At 40.1% G+C, this 17,452-nt stretch overlaps 1 protein-coding gene across 1 annotated transcript; it reads left to right on the top strand.

Moving 5' to 3' along the window:
• Positions 1–424: 424 nt before the first annotated feature.
• Positions 425–16,541, top strand: LOC139668059 (beta-1,4 N-acetylgalactosaminyltransferase 1-like). The gene is given in 12 exon segments (XM_071547533.1): positions 425–552; positions 1,542–1,685; positions 2,370–2,476; positions 4,139–4,176; positions 7,009–7,075; positions 8,297–8,318; positions 8,320–8,408; positions 9,973–10,059; positions 10,551–10,732; positions 14,065–14,208; positions 15,124–15,352; positions 16,348–16,541. Coding segments are annotated over 12 exon segments (1,431 nt in total).
• Positions 16,542–17,452: the final 911 nt, after the last annotated feature.

Genomic DNA, 17,452 nt, shown 5'->3' with positions numbered 1-17,452 from the left:
TTTAAGGGATTACTGGTTTGCAGAGATTACTCAACGCACGGGAACAAAATCATTGTGCTGTCAGCAGAAGGCGGGATCGTTTGTTGTCCGAGTAGCAGTTGGATTTTGCATGCTGATGGTCATGCAGTGAAAATTAATTCCAAGATGAAAATAAAAGGAAATCAATTCAAACCTCTCCTGTCTGCAGTATCCTGTATGTAGCCCTGATGCAACATTCTAAGTTTTCATTGTCTTGGACAGTCTTAATGATCTTGTTCCAATGCGTTAATAAGTCATGGCCATAAGATATGTCACCAGATGGGCTCTGTACATAAACTTTATAAAACAGACTGAAATAATTTTTCGAGTGTAGCATTTGGGAGACCACAGAAGTGGTGTTCAACCTTTTTCCTTTTTTATTGTGTGTGTGTGTGTGTGTCTACAGATGGCTGTGCTTAGCAGAGCAGGTCAGAAGGTCTCTGCGGTGTGTGTGTTAATCCTGCTGCTGCTCTACTTCCTGCTGTTCCACTACTGTCCTCTAGAGGACGCCACTGAGGCCACACAACAGCTACGGTAAAGCCCACTGTGTCCGTGTGTGTGTGTGTATACTACAAGCCAAAAGGGTCAAAATTCTTCTGTCTTCCTTAGCCGTATTAACCAGTGAAAATGCCAATATCACCTGTCAGCTGATGCTAAAGAGCGATGTTACGTGATGTCAGGATGTCATGTGATGTCGGGTGTGTCAGGATATCATGTGATGTCAGGATGTTATGTGATGTCACAATGACAGGTGACGTCAGGATGTCAGGTGATGTCAGGATGTTATGTGATGTCACAATGTCCAGTGATGTCACAATGTCAGGTGATGTCAGGATGTCATGTGATGTCAGGATGTTATGTGATGTCACAATGTCCAGTGATGTCAGAATGTCAGGTGATGTCAGGATGTCAGGTGATGTCAGGTGACTTCAGGATATCAGGGTCAGAATGCCAGGTGATGTCAGGTGATGTCATGTGATGTCACAATGTCGGGTGATGTCAGAATGTCAGGTGATGTCAGAATGTCAGGTGATGTCAGGATGTTATGTGATGTCAGGTGATGTTAGGATGTTATGTGATGTCACAATGTCAGGTGATGTCAGGATGTTATGTGATGTCAGGTGATGTTAGGATGTTATGTGATGTCACAATGTCGGGTGATGTCAGGTGAGGTCAGGATATCAGGTGATGTGTAAAATTCATTTTGCCTCAGTGGTCAATAAGTGTTATTTACAGATGCACATCTCAAGTTCCTAGTTAGTTTAACATTATTTGACTGTGTAGAACTAATTTGTATGTGATAATTTTCTTCATTTCATTTTGCCCGAAGCTAATCAATAGTCATATGTCGGGAAAATGTAATCTTGAAAATCTGCTTTAGTCTAGCTAAATGGCTAGTTAAACGGCCACGGATCATTGGCAACCCTCACAGTTTTACTGATCATGGACTATTTCATATAAAATAGCAAAATCCAAAAACATTTGATATCCTCAGCTTCATTAGTTTGATTAACCCCCCCCAGGATGGTGCCCTCCAGCGTCCCCCGCCCCCCCGCTCCCTGTCGCTGCCCTAAAGGCTCGATGATCATCAGAGAACTCCTCCCTAAGGAGCAGTATGAGGAGCTGCAGCAACGTCGGGCAGAGGAGCTCAAAAAACACAAGGCCAGGTAGACTGACTGACTGACTGACTGACTGTCTGACTGACTGTCTGTCTGACTGTCTGACTGACTGACTGACTGTCTGACTGACTGACTGTCTGTCTGTCTGACTGTCTGTCTGACTGACTGTCTGACTGACTGACTGACTGTCTGTCTGACTGACTGTCTGACTGACTGACTGACTGACTGACTGTCTGTCTGACTGACTGACTGTCTGTCTGACTGACTGACTGACTGACTGTCTGACTGACTGACTGACTGTCTGTCTGACTGACTGTCTGACTGACTGACTGACTGTCGGAAAATAAACCCTAAACCTGAATTTAACCCTAACACTAACGCTATCCAACCATATTGTAGATCTAAAACGGCAAAAATAACTTATCAGCCAAAACAACATGAGTGCTTAGCCGAAATTTGCCGTATTTATTTACCAGTTCATATTAAGTCATGTAAGAGCCTTAATTTCACAGCAACATCAACATTTTTTTCCAAATCTGCCTTTTTGCACAAACCATACAAATACATTTTTCTAGATTTCACCTTTACAAATTTGTCAGTGACTGATAAAGGTTATAAGAGTGAATTAGCAAGGGGAAATAGCTGATGATTGTTCATAATATGCAGATTTACATTATGAGTAATTTCTATCAATATTACCACATTCCAAGGGATTTTCCACATTCTCTACAGGACCAGGTCTGTACTATCCGGTCTGCTGTTTGCTCCGTCTAACACTCCTCTGCAGTATCCCATCCAGGGTTTCACAGTGCGACCTTTGACCCCCACTCTCATACCAGGTACACTACAACACTAATCAGCAATCTGATTGGTTAAAGACGTAGTCAAGTTTCAGCCAAAGCAACCTGATTGGTCAGACTTGTTCAAACGGTGCTGATAATTCTCATAAATCTGTTAAAATGGAATTCCATACTATGGTAACTCTTGTGGTAACCAGGAGTTCTTGATCTGTCTGTTTTCTCCTGTTTTTATTCCTGCGTTTCACTACTTTTGCGCCGTATACCTGCGTATACCCTGCACTACACCACTGGTGTTAGACTTGTAAAAACAAAGTGAGCAGTTGTTATCTGCCTACCTTGGCAATGACTTCAATACCAGCTACTGTCCAAAAACATGCTTAACCAACCACAGTCAAAACAAACCAGAGGTGGCACCACACCTCCAAAAGTGATGGGTCAAATGCCAGCTCGCCCCCGTTGTTCCGGTAGCCCTGCAACAAACTCACTCATTCTCAGACTTCCTTGTTCATTTCTTCATGTCGTCATGGCAGCCAAACAACATACTACTTCATGGCACAAATGCAACTGTACGATTCGTTCAGTTGGTTCAGTAGTTCAGTTGCCAGTGTTTGGATTAGAAGCTCCACTGCTGAACCAGACTGAACAAACCGTAGGCAGTGCCACCTTTTGCTCAAAAGACACAGTACAACTGTGAATAATTAGTTTGTTCGGTGGGTTCATGGTTCACCGTTTCCAGTTTTTACATGAGACAGTAGAATGAACATGATAGCAAGCTAGCAATGGCTGTTGGATCTGACAGAAGAGTTAGAGTTTGCATTTGTACAACTGTAATTTAGTCCAAATTCATGGCAGCAAACAGTCTACCAAATTTATCATTATTTGAGACTGGACTTGACCAAGCCTAATGTTACTTGGGGCAGCAAAGCAAGATGTGTGTGTGTGTGTGTGTGTGTGTGTGTGTGTGTGTGTGTGTGTGTGTGTGGGAGAGGGGGTGGTCAGGGCTGCTGGCTCCCAAACTGTCATTTTTACATAGGTGACTAAATGAGTCGGTCCTGAACGAACCAGTCTTCTCACCTCAGCTGGCCTCACCTCAGCTCTCATGTTACCACAAGAGCAGCATAGCAGCCAAAACAACACAACTAGCCAAGTTTGATGGCTCCATTAAACCTGAGTTGAATGTGTGTCCTTACTAAACAAGACAGTATGAGTGTGTGACAAGGTTATTATAGTTTTGCATTTTTCATTAGTTTTTATTTTTATTTTGTTTTGACTTTTTGTTTTCAATTTCAGTTTAGGTTTAATTAGTTTTTAAAGCGGCTTTGCTAGTTTAGTTTTATTTTTTGAAAATGCTTAGTTTTAGTTTAGTTTTTATTAGTTTCAGTGTTAGTTTTAGCCTTTGTTTGTAATATGTGGTATTTGTCAGGGGCGAGATTCAAAAATTCTAAATACTAGGCTTATGTATGAAATAAATTGACAAAGACGAAAACTAAAGACATTTTCTCTATAATTTTAGTTTATTTTAGTTAGTTTTGTAAACACACAATACATTTTCAGTTAGTTATCGTTTTTTTGTAAAGCCTTGTTTTTATTTATATTTCAATTAACGAAAATGTTTTTTCACAACTTGTTTTCGTTATTTCGTTAGTTTTCGTTCACAATAATAACCTTGGTGTGTGACGCCAGAAGTCGTTTTGGTTTCAGGTTTAGCGCTGCACACAGGACAGAGAAGCAGCTATAAGGTTGGTGTGATCCCAGAGCTAATCAACTTTACAGTGACCGCCTGGCTGGTCCACACAAGATGGCTGCCGAATCTTTGATAAGGATTGCAAGGAGGAGATAAGATGAAACTTCAATAATTTAATGATCTACTGGATATACAGATGAGAATACATCAAACAAACATATTAAAGATAATACAACAAACAGAACATATCTAATATAATACAACAAATACAAAATATTGAAGGTAGGGTTCCCACAGAAATCAGAATCTACTTGGTGTTACTGTTTTGAAGGCAGGTAAGTATGTTATCAAACATGCTACGGCGGCCATCTTGATGTTACCCTTGGAGATACAAAGCAGGAAGGGACAGAAACATTGGGGCGAGGTGTGAGTTCAGGCCCTGCAGCAGCAAGACGCTGATATGACCGATATGGGTTTGTTTCTGAGGGCCGATATTTTTGGATTGAAGGTGCCAGTAGACAATATTAAATGTCTTTTTCCATTTTCAAAAATACTGATTGTATTGTATTCAAATCAGCAGATATTTTGTGCTGATATTCAGTATCTTTACCATTTTTTGACCAAAATCTAAAGTATCCAGTGTTTACCTCAGATTTTTATTCTTGTCAGGATGGAAACAGAATTTAGACCATCGTGGGACACTAAATCTCTCCATTGACCCCCAGACGAATGAAGTACCCGAACAGTTAAATCAAGAAACAAACTGTGCCAAGAAAATCAAACATCATGTCAGGTTTTCCAGTTTTTCTGTAGCTGTGTTCAGGGAGGAACCTCCATCATATCAGACATAGGCAACATCTGATATTTAATAAAAAGCCCAGTATCGGCTCCTTATATCAGCACTGATATATCAGTGTAACCCAAATGTCAACCTGCTCACTCTTTGTTCGTCACTCTGGATAACAGCCTCAGCTGAATGAATAAAATAAAAGGTGAAATGTAAAATGAGCCAACCTAAAACCCTCCAGACCAATCTCCTGTTTCACTTCTTCACTAGCGGAACCAGTTTTACAAATGCCAATAATGTAATCTCAAAATAAAACAAGTCCAAAATGGATGTAGCCATCAAACAACATGTTGAGAAAATACATGACACGTCAGTTAGCGAACCACACGACAAGTTACCACCCACTCCATTACCTGGACTGATGGCCTGTAAAGCTAAGTAGTAGGGTTCGACTGAACAATGGAGCAGATATCGTCCTTTTATTAGATATCAGATATAATCACCTGTGATATAATGGAGGTTCCTCCTGTCTGTCTCCAGTCTGGAAAACCTGACATGACATTTCATGCTCTTCGCACATTTTATTTATTCGTTTAAATGTTCGTTTATACTTTTAGTCATATAATTATTCTTTTAAAGGCAGTAATATATCCCAGAGAGAGGGTGGGCAGAGTTTTAGTGTCCCATGATGATAAATCCTCCATATAGGACTACATAAATCAACAAAATTGAACTTGAATAGTTGGATTTTTCTTGCCATGAAAATGGTCAAAATTGAACAGTAACAAATATCAGCACAAAACTTTGACTGTCTTACTATATAATCAGTGTCAGCTGTCAAACACGCTTCCAGTGTAAGCCAACTGAGAAGGCAGAGGTCTACCTGTTCACCTCTATGCTCCCTGTAGGAAGAGCTCACACCCCACACTGACTTCCTGCCCCTTCTCTCTGTACAGATTTCTCATTAGACAGCAGGAACTGTCCTTTCTATCTGTTCTGATTCTGTGGCTGTGGGTTTGGAGTGCAGGTCTCCGCTTGGTTCCACTCTTCATTAAGGATAGATGCTAACAGAAAAGTTGTGATTGGATGAGACATAATGAAAGTTTACATCATAAAATGTGCGTTTCTCAAATGTTTGTAAAGCAGATGAAAAATAAACTTTTAAAGCAGGGAAGTTGAATTGGAATGTGAAAACACACAAGATTTAACAAATCCATTCCAAAATGAGACCTTCACCCTTTTAAAAAAAAATCAAAAAAAAAAATCCTTCTATAATAAAATGGTTGCGGGCAAAGTAAAAGACATTTTGGGTTTCTATCAAGGTCATGAGGCATCAAGACCTTTGCCTACTCAATAGTTTTAGTATGAGGGAATGAAATTATCTGTGTCTTTGAAATACTACATTACAATTTCTGGCAGCAATTTTTTCAAAACTGTTTAGCGTTTTGGAATGAAAGCCTCCATCGACACTGAAGGAAAGGCGAGTCTCAAACTTCCAAAGTTTTTTACTGTCATGTTTCCCAAACCTTTCACATGGAATGACAAAGAGTTCGCACACTGCGATGCCTCCTTTTGCAGAATTTATTAGAGCATGATGGCTCGGTAATAAATTCATAGATTATGATTAATAGATAATGTTCAAGACCAAATCCTGTTAAAGGGAGCATTGCAGTGTGCGGACTCTTCACCATGTACCTGCTCTTAAGTCAGGACGTGCGTGCCTTTCTTCTACTCTGAACTTTACACATGCCTTTATTGTAGAGTGTGAAGCCAAACCTTGGTGTGGAAGAGGGAATTCTCCTTAATGTAAATGTCATGTAGATTCAGAGTAGCACTAGCCTTTGCAAGTCTCTGTGGATAAAAGCATCAGTTAAATGGCTAAGTTGTAAGATGCAGACGCAGGTTAGCTCATTGGTTTTAATGAGGAATGCTAATGATGCTAATAATGATATTCGTACTGTTGATATGATGGATATGATGTCAGGGGTAAAATGACTGTGGAAACACTTTCAGAGGACATCAAAGAAATGGGTTCTGGTCCTCACTAGGTTCACACTCACACACACACAAAGACTGTTACTTCATGTGTTTGTCCTGTAGGTGTCGCTGAATGTGTCCAGAGGAGTCTTGGCCACAGAGAGTCCAGGTGAAAGGGTAAAGGTCAAAGGTGAGACTCCAATATTAGGACCATGTTCAAACCTTGGAAAAAATAGAGAAGAAACATGGATGCCTTCTACAACAGCTAATGCTATGTCAATTATATTTGGCAACATTAGCTGGCAAGCAACTGTAAATGCAACTTTACATTTCAAATTCATATGTTTAACCATTTTCACACGGGTGTTTTGACAGATTTAAGGCCATGTAATACTGACAAAGATTATGAACATGCTAAAAGTAGGGATGTGTAGCATTTACAGTGTATGCCGCCATATTGACGTGATGTCAGACAACTGCATTTCAAAAGGCTCAGGGTTGAGAAATCTTTCCAGAGTTTCCTACATGGAATTCTGACTGAATGAAGCTTGTAAATTGCTTCAGCTTGTAATAAAATATTTTCAAATTAATATTTCATGTCAATAATTAATGTCTTTGATAAGTAGTCATGTAATAAACTGGATATGTACAGCGAGGCAGTCAGCAGGTGTATTTGGGCGTATTTTGCAATCATGAACAGCTTGCAGTGCATTATCCCTTACTTAGTGGATGAGTTGAGTCCCCCCCCCCCACATATGTGAAGCGCTTTGAGTACCTAGAAAAGCGCTATATAAATGTAATCAATTATTATTATTATTACTTACTAACACTCACCACAATGGTATATATTTTTCACACTTATCTTAATAAAAGTAAAACATTTTAAGACATAATATGAGATGTAATTACTTCATGAATCTGTCCTTTCTCTCGCCCCCCTCCATAGGGAGGTCAGAGGTCGGGGTCTGGAGGTGGTAGGGATTCAGTAACTATGTCTCCATTCAGGTTTTAAACAAATTCTAAGCGAACTTTTGAAAAGTCAACAATCTTAAAATGTGAATCAGGTGCGTTTCCATTAATGGCTTTAAGCAATAAGTAGGTGTGTGCAGGTGAGACAGGATCACAATGGAGAGAGCTTTCCAAGAGTTACTTGCCATTGCAGAAGTAATAATTATTCTGTCATGTAATCTACTGCTGGCCATATTTGCTTCCTTGCAGCGACGACTAATGCTATGACCAATAATTTAATGGTTGGAGAAATGCCCATTCAACGACAGTCACCGTACATCTGTCTGTCTTGTCTGTTGGCAGACAAACAACAGTCTGCCAACAAGAGATGTTGGCACACTGTTGAGATGTTGTTGTTTCTCTCATTTTTCTTTGATGTAAATCCATGGTTATAAACAAACAGGTGATGGTGAGAGTGGGCTGACTGGAGTCCAGCAGCCTGGCTGAGCTCAACGACCTGCTGGCTAAAGTCTCCTATAGCAGCACTGTCTACCACATACACACTGGAGACCTCGGTATGTGTCTTATACAGTGCAACTGAAAACAGAATCTAAATCTGAAGAATCTAAATGCTCAACAACAAGATGCATAAAATGACTGTAACAACGCATTATGTAATAACACCGCATTATGTAATAACTCGACAAAATGTAATACATTTTCACTTCATTATGTAATAGATTATTACATATTGCGGTGGTTATTACAAAATGCGGGAGTTGCACTTTTTTTAATGATGAAAATGTAATAATAGTGCATTATGTAATAACCAACCAAAATGGATGTCTTCATCTGTACACGTTATATTTTTAACAATTAAGCTAAATTAAACCTCCCAAATATTAAATTAGACCTGTGTTATAGTTGACTCTGAAGTTGATGTAGTTTTGACCAATGAAAGATACTACACTAATCTACTGAACTAATAGTATCTTATTAAAATGAATTTTGAGTCAGTATGATTCATGCTAGAATGCATAAAATAATAATTGTTGTTATAATGTTATAATGATTTTTATGAATGAAGACATCCATTTTATAATGCACCATATTATTACATTTTCATCAAAAAAAAACGTATTGCGTTCAGGCTGTGCATTACTAAATGCAGCAGAGTATTACAAAATGCGGGTGTTATTACATAATGAAGTGAAAATGTATTACATTTTGCGGAGTTATTACATAATGCAGTGTTATTACATAATGCGTTATTACAATGACAAACAAGCTAAACTGAAATAGTCCTGATGGAGAAGATTAAGTCAAAGGGCCATGTATGTGTGTATGTGTGTATGTGTGTGTGTGTGTGCGTGCGTGCACGTGTTGGCACATGCATGTGTGAGTGGTCAGTAGAATTAGTATATTGAGTTACTGAGGGAAATTTGGTGTGGTTTCCTTCGTCAAGTAAGTCCTAAGTCTGTATTGGAATTGCTGAGAGATGTAGATTCACTGGCAATGTGGATCAGAGGTGGCAGAAGTACACAAAGTCCTCACTCAAGTAAAAGTGCAAATGCTCATTGAAGTACCGTTTCAAATCTTTAACTCAAGTCAAAGTATAGAAGTACATGGTCTTGAATTTACTTACTTACTTACTTAAGTCTGAAAGAAAAAGTCATCATCTAAAAAAATCATTTCTGATGTTCTAAACTATAAACAGATGAGAAAGAGTCTGCAGCTCAGATCACGAACGTTAATTTTCTCTCTCTTGTTGCTTCTCTCTTCTTCCTGTTGCTTCTCTCTCTCTCTTCCTTTCCCTCCTTTCTGGCGTCGCTTTGCTCAACAAGCAGCCAATCACATTTGGCTCTGGATCAGCTGCCTCCTGGATGGAAGCTGTCCGATTTGAGTCTATATTTTTCTTTTGAAATGTAGTGAGTAAAAGACTAGTATAAAGTCTTAAGTAAAAGAACTCGAGTAAAGTAGAAATACTTGAAAATCTTACTTAAGTACAGCAACAAAGTATTTCTCACCTTGTTACTTCCCACCTCTGATGTGGATGGACCTATTGGGGTTGAGAGCCACTCTCAACCCCAAAATGTTAAATTAAGAATTAAGAAACAGGAAAGTCTCTTCTGTCCTCAGCTCACTTCCGGTATGAGAACCATGAGGCTGTCTTCCCCATCGTCATCCAGGAGCCTCGCCTGCCAATCCTCTATGACATGGGCAAAGGTAGGACTCCATACCATGGAGGAACACTGGAGAATGTGTTATGTCACCTGAAAACCCTCTGTAGCTGCACTGCAAGAAATATCCATCTTCACAGGTGATTTAGTGTAATTAGTGTAAATAGTGTCTCAAAATCGTATTTTGCGGTTTTTGCTTGCTTCAGAAAGTGTTGATATCTTGAAACAAGGTAGAATATAGTGGATTGTTCCATTAGCATCAAGAAATTGACACAGTTCAGTTGCAATGGAAACTATTATCTCATCACATCAGTAAATTTCTCTCCTGTTTTACAACTCAATACCAGATTTAATAACTTGTTAAGATGGATATTTTTTGCAGTGTGCTTCCCATTCACACTGGTTCAACCCCCTCAGGAATTTTACTTGCCCTTTTATTGCAAAAAAATCTAATGTAATAAGTCACCTAGTCTTGTATTGCGTCTTCACATCTTATTTTTCTTAAAACAAATCCTTGCCTCATCCTCTCTCTGTCAGACATCAGCTCCCAGGTCTCCATCGTCACTAAGACCTTCCTGCGCTACAGACAGTTGAACGTGTTGCTGAGCAGCATCCGGCGTTTCTATGATGACATAAACGTCATCATAGCCGACGACAGCTTCAAACCACAGAGCGTCACCGGAGAACACATCCAACACTACATCATGCCCCCAGCACAGGTGCACAAACACACACACACACTCCCAATGGGAGGGAAACATTAACATGAACAATAGGCGTCAATAGGCCAATCAAACATAAAGATTATTCAATAGCTGCGATTTGCATAAACATAAAATAATTATTTAAGATAGGCTATACCTTCAACATCAGCGCTACGCACAAGGGCCAGACGGTACACTATGTTACAAATGTAGTTTAGCCTCTACATGACTCCCAGCACTCACTTCAGTCAAAGACGCATACAGTGGGATTTGAGGTGTGCAGCCAGGAATTGGCGTGCGCAGGCTGTGGTCTCCTATCGGGTTTCCCTGTTGCCTAGAGAGGGTGTGGGGCACATTTCCTCGCGTCTGGTGTTGCTCTATTCAACGGTGATTTCTCGATCGGAAAAACGATCGGGCCAATCAGCGCCGTTGTGGGCGGGACTAAAGTTTCAACCGTTCGTGCAACGGTTTTTCATTGCCGTTTCGGCATAATAACGAACGGATGGATGGATAGATAGATAGATAGATAGATAGATAGATAGATAGATAGATAGATAGATAGATAGATATAATTTTATTTATGTGTCCCTCCTCAACGTACAGGTCAAACAGAGCAACAAACACAGTATCCCAATAAAAAAAGAGGTTGAGGACCACTCATTACTCGTTATGAGACACAGGCTAAAATAATACACATAAAATGAGACACATGTACTCATCGTCATTTCCAGCAGTAGTTTTACAGTTGTTTTTTTTAATTTTTTTTTTTTGTTTCTTACAGCAGTGGTGTTTTGCTGAGTGTGGAAGTATCACAGACTCAGAGAGACATGACTTTATTAAAGAGTAGTTGCTGAAATCACCCCTTAACCAACAGGTTGTCTTTGCAAAGACAATATTTTTGTCAAAAACGACCGACATTCTTGGTAAAACTTGTAAATACGCCCAGCATCAGTGTAACTTAAAATAGCGTCAGAGCAGCCGAATACGTCAGTCACTAGTGATTAGTTCGGGGAAAATCAACCCCCCCACACACAGAAAATGGCTAACATGGAGGCAATGTCAGACTGATTAATGGAGTGGGAATGAAATGGCCAGTCAATCTGAATATCAGGCTACAAATCTTTGGCTTTTGGAAAGAACCTGAAGAAGAGAGTGAGTCTTTAGAGACAGAAACACAGTTTCTGATGGTATTTTGAAACACAAGAACACAAGTACCTAAACAGGCAATGCCAGCTGGCATTATCGTACGTGCCCAGGAAAAGGGCTGGATGGAGACTGAACTTGTAGTGGACTGGCTCAAGGTTGTGTGGGGCAGACGGCGCGGGGGACTCAGAAAGAAGAGGAACATGCTGGTTTTGGATGCGTTCCGTGGACACTTGACTGAGCCAGTCAAAACTCAAGTGCGGGTGATGAATGGCGACCTAGTGATCATGCCGGGTGGGATGACAAGCCAGCTACAGGTGTTAGATGTAGTCGTTAACAAGCCATTCAAGGATAATCTGCACAAGAGATACACAGAGTGGCTCCTGTCTGGTAATCACGCATTCACACCGTCTGGAAAAATTCAGAAGCCTGCAGTACTTCTGCTCTGTGAATGGATCCTCCAAGCATGGGATGCAGTTTCCCCAGAAAGCATCATCAACGGATTCAAGAGATGCTGCATATCAAATGCCTTGGATGGCAGCGAGGATGACGTTATATGGGAGGAGCCGGTGGAACCAGAGCATGGGAGTGACAATAGTGAGAGTGAACACAGCGAGGCAGAGGACCTCTGTGAGGAATAGTCTAATGTCCTGACATGACACATCTGAGGAGCCAAGTTAGGCCAATTTGCACTACTGTTTTATTGCAATCTAGTCTATTTTTTTTTTCTCTCTCAGTCAGATTTGTTTCAAGACTGTTCTACAATTAGACTTCACTTCGATGGTTAATGCAGTTATTGAAATTTTGATGGGCTACATGGTTGTTTTTTCACTATGAGATGGATAGCCTAATTGGTATTAGAAATACCAATAGACTACAGTTTAATTTTTGTGGTATTTAAATACCATAAGTTGTTCATTTACAAATGTGATTACATTTTATTTAATTTAAATGTGACAATTTCATCTAAAAGATATTGAAAACATGATTTTATTTAAAAGATATTAAAAACAACAGCCTACCTTGTTTTATTCAATGTGTTTTTATTATCAAATGATAATGATTATAAATGATTATAAAATGATTTTCTTTACAAACACAAGATTTGGTCTTCAAAAAGTCTTTTTCCAAAAATGAGTCTTGAAAAAGGGGGGGTCGTCTTATAATCAGGGTCGTCTTATATTCGGGTCAATACGATAATATGACCCAGGTAGTATTTCCTCTAGATGTTAAGCTTGATCATATGTTTTGGTTTTGATAAAAAATACATTTTTTCCATTACGCCATTAATAATTCATGTATATAGATAGATAGATGGATGGATGGATGGATGGATGATAGATAGATAGATAGATAGATAGATAGATAGATAGATAGATAGATAGATAGATATCATTTTATTTATGTGTCCCTCCTCAACGTACAGGTCAAACAGAGCAACAAACACAGTATCCCAATAAAAAAAGAGGTTGAGGACCACTCATTTAGAGTTATGAGACACAGGCTAAAATAATACACATAAAATCAGACACATGTACTCATCGTCATTTCCAGCAGTAGTTTTACAGTTGTTGTTTTTTTTGTTTTTTTTTGTTTCTTACAGCAGTGGTGTTTTGCTGAGTGTGGAAGTATCACAGACTCAGAGAGACATGACTTTATTAAAGAGTAACTGAACCCCAAACACAAATCTGTGGTGAAGCCTGAGATCTAGGCAATCTGCTATTCGCTGGTTTAGTGCCAGGTGGTGTCACCTTCTATAGAGTACAACAGATGGTGACATCACCTGGCACTGAAGATCAGCCAATAGCAGAAGGCCAGTTCAGTACCCTACTTTTCACCAGTAGGTGTCAGGCTTCACCACAGATTTGGGTGGGGTTTAGTTGCTCTTTAAATCCTGTTTGTCTTGTTTGTTGTTATTAATGAACTGTAGCTCGTTAGATGAAACTACAGCAGGCGAAGTGGCAGTTAAAGGTTGCTGGCAGTAAATATTGTAAACGGCTTGTGTGGGAACCAGCTACTTAATATTCATGAACCCTTTCAGTCAATGAGCGCTCATTGGTCTCATTGACTTCCATGCAATGCTGGTCTCTCTGGCCACTAGAGGGCGCTCCAAACACTCAGCTGCAAGCGTACTATTCTCTGAATAGTACAATAGGATTAGGGCTATAAAAGATTTCCAATGTGAAACGTGTTTCCTCCCACAGGGCTGGTTCGCTGGCAGGAACCTGGCCATCTCCCAGGTAACCACCAAGTACTTCCTGTGGGTGGATGATGACTTCCTGTTTACAGAGAAAACAAAGATAGAGAAGCTGGTGGAGGTGATGGAGGCGGTGCCTGACCTGGACGTGGTGAGAATGACATCACTGATTCCCCCACTTATTTTGGAAAACACATTTTAAATGGTCTCCTGGATGTGAGAATAGATAGATAGATCCTTTAATTCAGTTTGTTTGTCCAGGTGAGAACAATGACCTTTGAACTCTGGTCGCACCAAATAACAGCATTGAGAGTCTCAGTCCTCTAACAACAGATCTGCAACTCCAACTACTGGAAACTACCCCAAAACGCAAGGGATTATGGGTAGAAGGAGACAGAAAACCTAGCAGAATAAAATTAAGTCTAGACTGATGCTCATATTCAGCTATTTCTTCATGTGTTCTTAACTGGTATGAACACGACAGAGGAAGAGACACACAAGTCCATCATGCTTAGATAAAGTTACGCTGCCAAAATCTCTAACATCTGACTTTAATTTCCAAGTCCTTGTTGGCTTGTGATTGGTCAGTGTGAACCTAAATGAACCAAATACAACAAAGTCAACTTTTCAGACCAAAGAAAACCGACTGCGGAGGATCACAGCCTTGGTTCTTAGTTTTATCATGTTATAACAATTACACAACATGTTCTGAATGGTCTTACAGGCCCAAGAGACAGGAAATTTTACACAGCAGATCAGGAACCATGTTAATGTTCCATTCAAGTAAATAAAAAATGTTAAAAAAATACATGAAAAGTGCATAATCAGTTTTTTAAATGACGTCTTAAAACACAGACTGTCATATCATTTGTGTTTGCCTATATTATTCTGACTGAATTTGCCTGCTTTATTAGTCTCTTTTTTAAACATTTATCTTCTGGTTATTAATGATTGATTATTCATTATTTCTCATTAAATTATTTCAAAGATAAAAGTTCTCTCTCTCTCTCTCTCTCTCTCTCTCTCTCTCTCTCTCTCTCTCTCTCTCTCTCGCTCTCTCTCTCAGGTCGGGGGGTCAGTAAATGGGAACCAGTTTGTCTTCTCTCTTCTCTATGAGGAAGGTGAGGAGGAAGATGGAGGCTGCCTGGACAGGAAGTCCAATGGAAAGTTCCACCCACTTACTGATTTCCCACAGTGCTCTCTGGCCAGTGGGGTGGTCAACTTCTTCCTGGCTCGTACGGACGCCGCGCGGAGGGTGGGATTTGACCCCAAGCTGCAGAGAGTGGCGCACTCAGGTGGGTCCAGAGCCATACATAGACAGAGTTTGGACACCCAGGTGGGTCCAGAGCCATACAGAGACAGAGTTTGGACACCCAGGTGGGTCCAGAACCATACATAGACAGAGTTTGGACACCCAGGTGGGTCCAGAGCCATACATAGACAGAGTTTGGACACCCAGGTGGGTCTAGAGCCATACATAGACAGGGTTTGGACACCCAGGTGGGTCCAGAGCCATACATAGACAGAGTTTGGACACCCAGGTGGGTCCAGAGCCATACGGAGACAGAGTTTGGACACTCAGGTGGATCCAGAGCCATACAGAGAGTTGCTGAATCCAAATGTTTGGTCTTCGGTGGACTTGCAGACTTTACGGCATGCTCCCATGAAGTCCAGGAGGGTTTAGGTCTGTCCACTGTCAAAATTCATCAAGTCTGTAAGGGCTCTCATATGGACTTTGGGGGCGTTCCATGCAGACTTCCAGGAAGTCCACTACCTTGCAGAATTCTCTGGCAACATTTCCCATCATTCATAACACTACGGATATGTTCTAAAGGCAGATCAAGAAAAAAAAACACCACCACCACCAAAGGCAGATGTCAAATATGACATAAAATAGCCAACGTTTTTAACACCTAGGCCTACTTCTATGATAAAGCCAATATTCAGCCATCGTTGGCTGTAATCGGCCTGTAATGGCTAGTGGACCTGTCTGCTCTGCAACTTAAGCCTCCTGCATGTAAAAAGTGAGTATTAAATGCATAATAAGATATGCCAGTGTAGTTGTGGAGACTGTGACACCCTGTCAACATCAGCATAGGTAAAACCATAGTCCGCAAGGGCTCAGTCTGCAAATCTGTAGTCCGGACATTTGGATTCAGCAACAGAGTTTGGACACTCAGGTGTGTCCAGAGCCATACAGAGACAGAGTTTGGTCCTTGCAGTTTTCACTGAACAGCCGTGTTACAAGTATTTATTTTCTTTGAGACCAAATGTCCATCTCTCTCTGTAGAGTTCTTCATGGATGGGCTGGGCTCCTTGCTGGTCGCCTCCTGTAGCCACGTGTCCATCGGCCACCAGCCCAAAGGCGCAGGAAGCCAAGATGGTCGCTACAACACCTTCAGACACCCAGGAGGGGGCGACCAGGAGCACAAATTGAAGCTGCACTTCTACAAAAACCATCTGAAATGTGTCCACTTTGGATAGAAAACAACCAGAACAACAAAGAGAAAGCCATTTGAACATTTGATCAGTCGGGGTCACGGGTCATAATTGATTTGTCAAAATTCTACTTGAATCAAAATGTCCAGTGATGATAATGATACCGCCACTGAATGATAAATTAAGATAAAGACAAAATCGCTATCTGCAGCTCCTCTGCCACTGCTGAGCATAACGTTACAGATCTCACTAACAGGCTTTCAGCTGTTGAGAAAAGGTTATGACACCTGGAAATGAAATTGACGTGTCAAAATGTCAGTATGAGGTACCGACATGTCAAAAATATGTTGTATGGTTTAAAATTAATATTTTTTTAATTTTAATTTTTTTTTATTTTGTTTGTGCAAATAATACAACAAGACAGTACAGTAACATACAAAACAACATTGGTAGGGGAGAGCAGGGCATGTTGTCACACTTTTTACTCATTGGTGTATTTCTCAGTAGTGCCTTACTACTGAGATACAACATATATTTTTCTAGCTAGATTAAGGTCTTGTCTAAAAAAATGGCATTTTTACATTTTGAATAATTTACTGGAAGAAAAAGTTATTACTAATGAAATACCACTTGACAACTTGTGACAACTTACCCCATGTCAGGGTATATTGTCACACATGACAGGGCACGTTGTCACATAGACAAGTCTGCTGTGTTTGTGCACACAATTCCATTTCCTCTTAAGTATATATAAAAACAATGAACATGAAAAACATACTCTTCTATTGAAAACAACATACTTCATCTCAGAAATCGACACCCACCACACACCAGGTAAAATAACCTGTCCCTCACCCATCCTTGGATGCTCAGACAAACATAAATTCTGATACAATAACAGTATGATATATTAATGTACATGTAATATATACACATTTAATTTGATGTTTTATTAT

This window comes from Centroberyx affinis, unplaced genomic scaffold (assembly GCF_046629955.1).
Source record: "Centroberyx affinis isolate AG114_WGS23_722 - 3 ecotype Tasmania unplaced genomic scaffold, CSIRO-AGI_Caff_v1 ptg006006l_1, whole genome shotgun sequence".
NCBI classification, from domain to species: domain Eukaryota; kingdom Metazoa; phylum Chordata; class Actinopteri; order Beryciformes; family Berycidae; genus Centroberyx; species Centroberyx affinis.
Note: the sequence above shows the minus strand (reverse complement) of the source record. Positions and strands in the feature narration are given on the sequence as shown.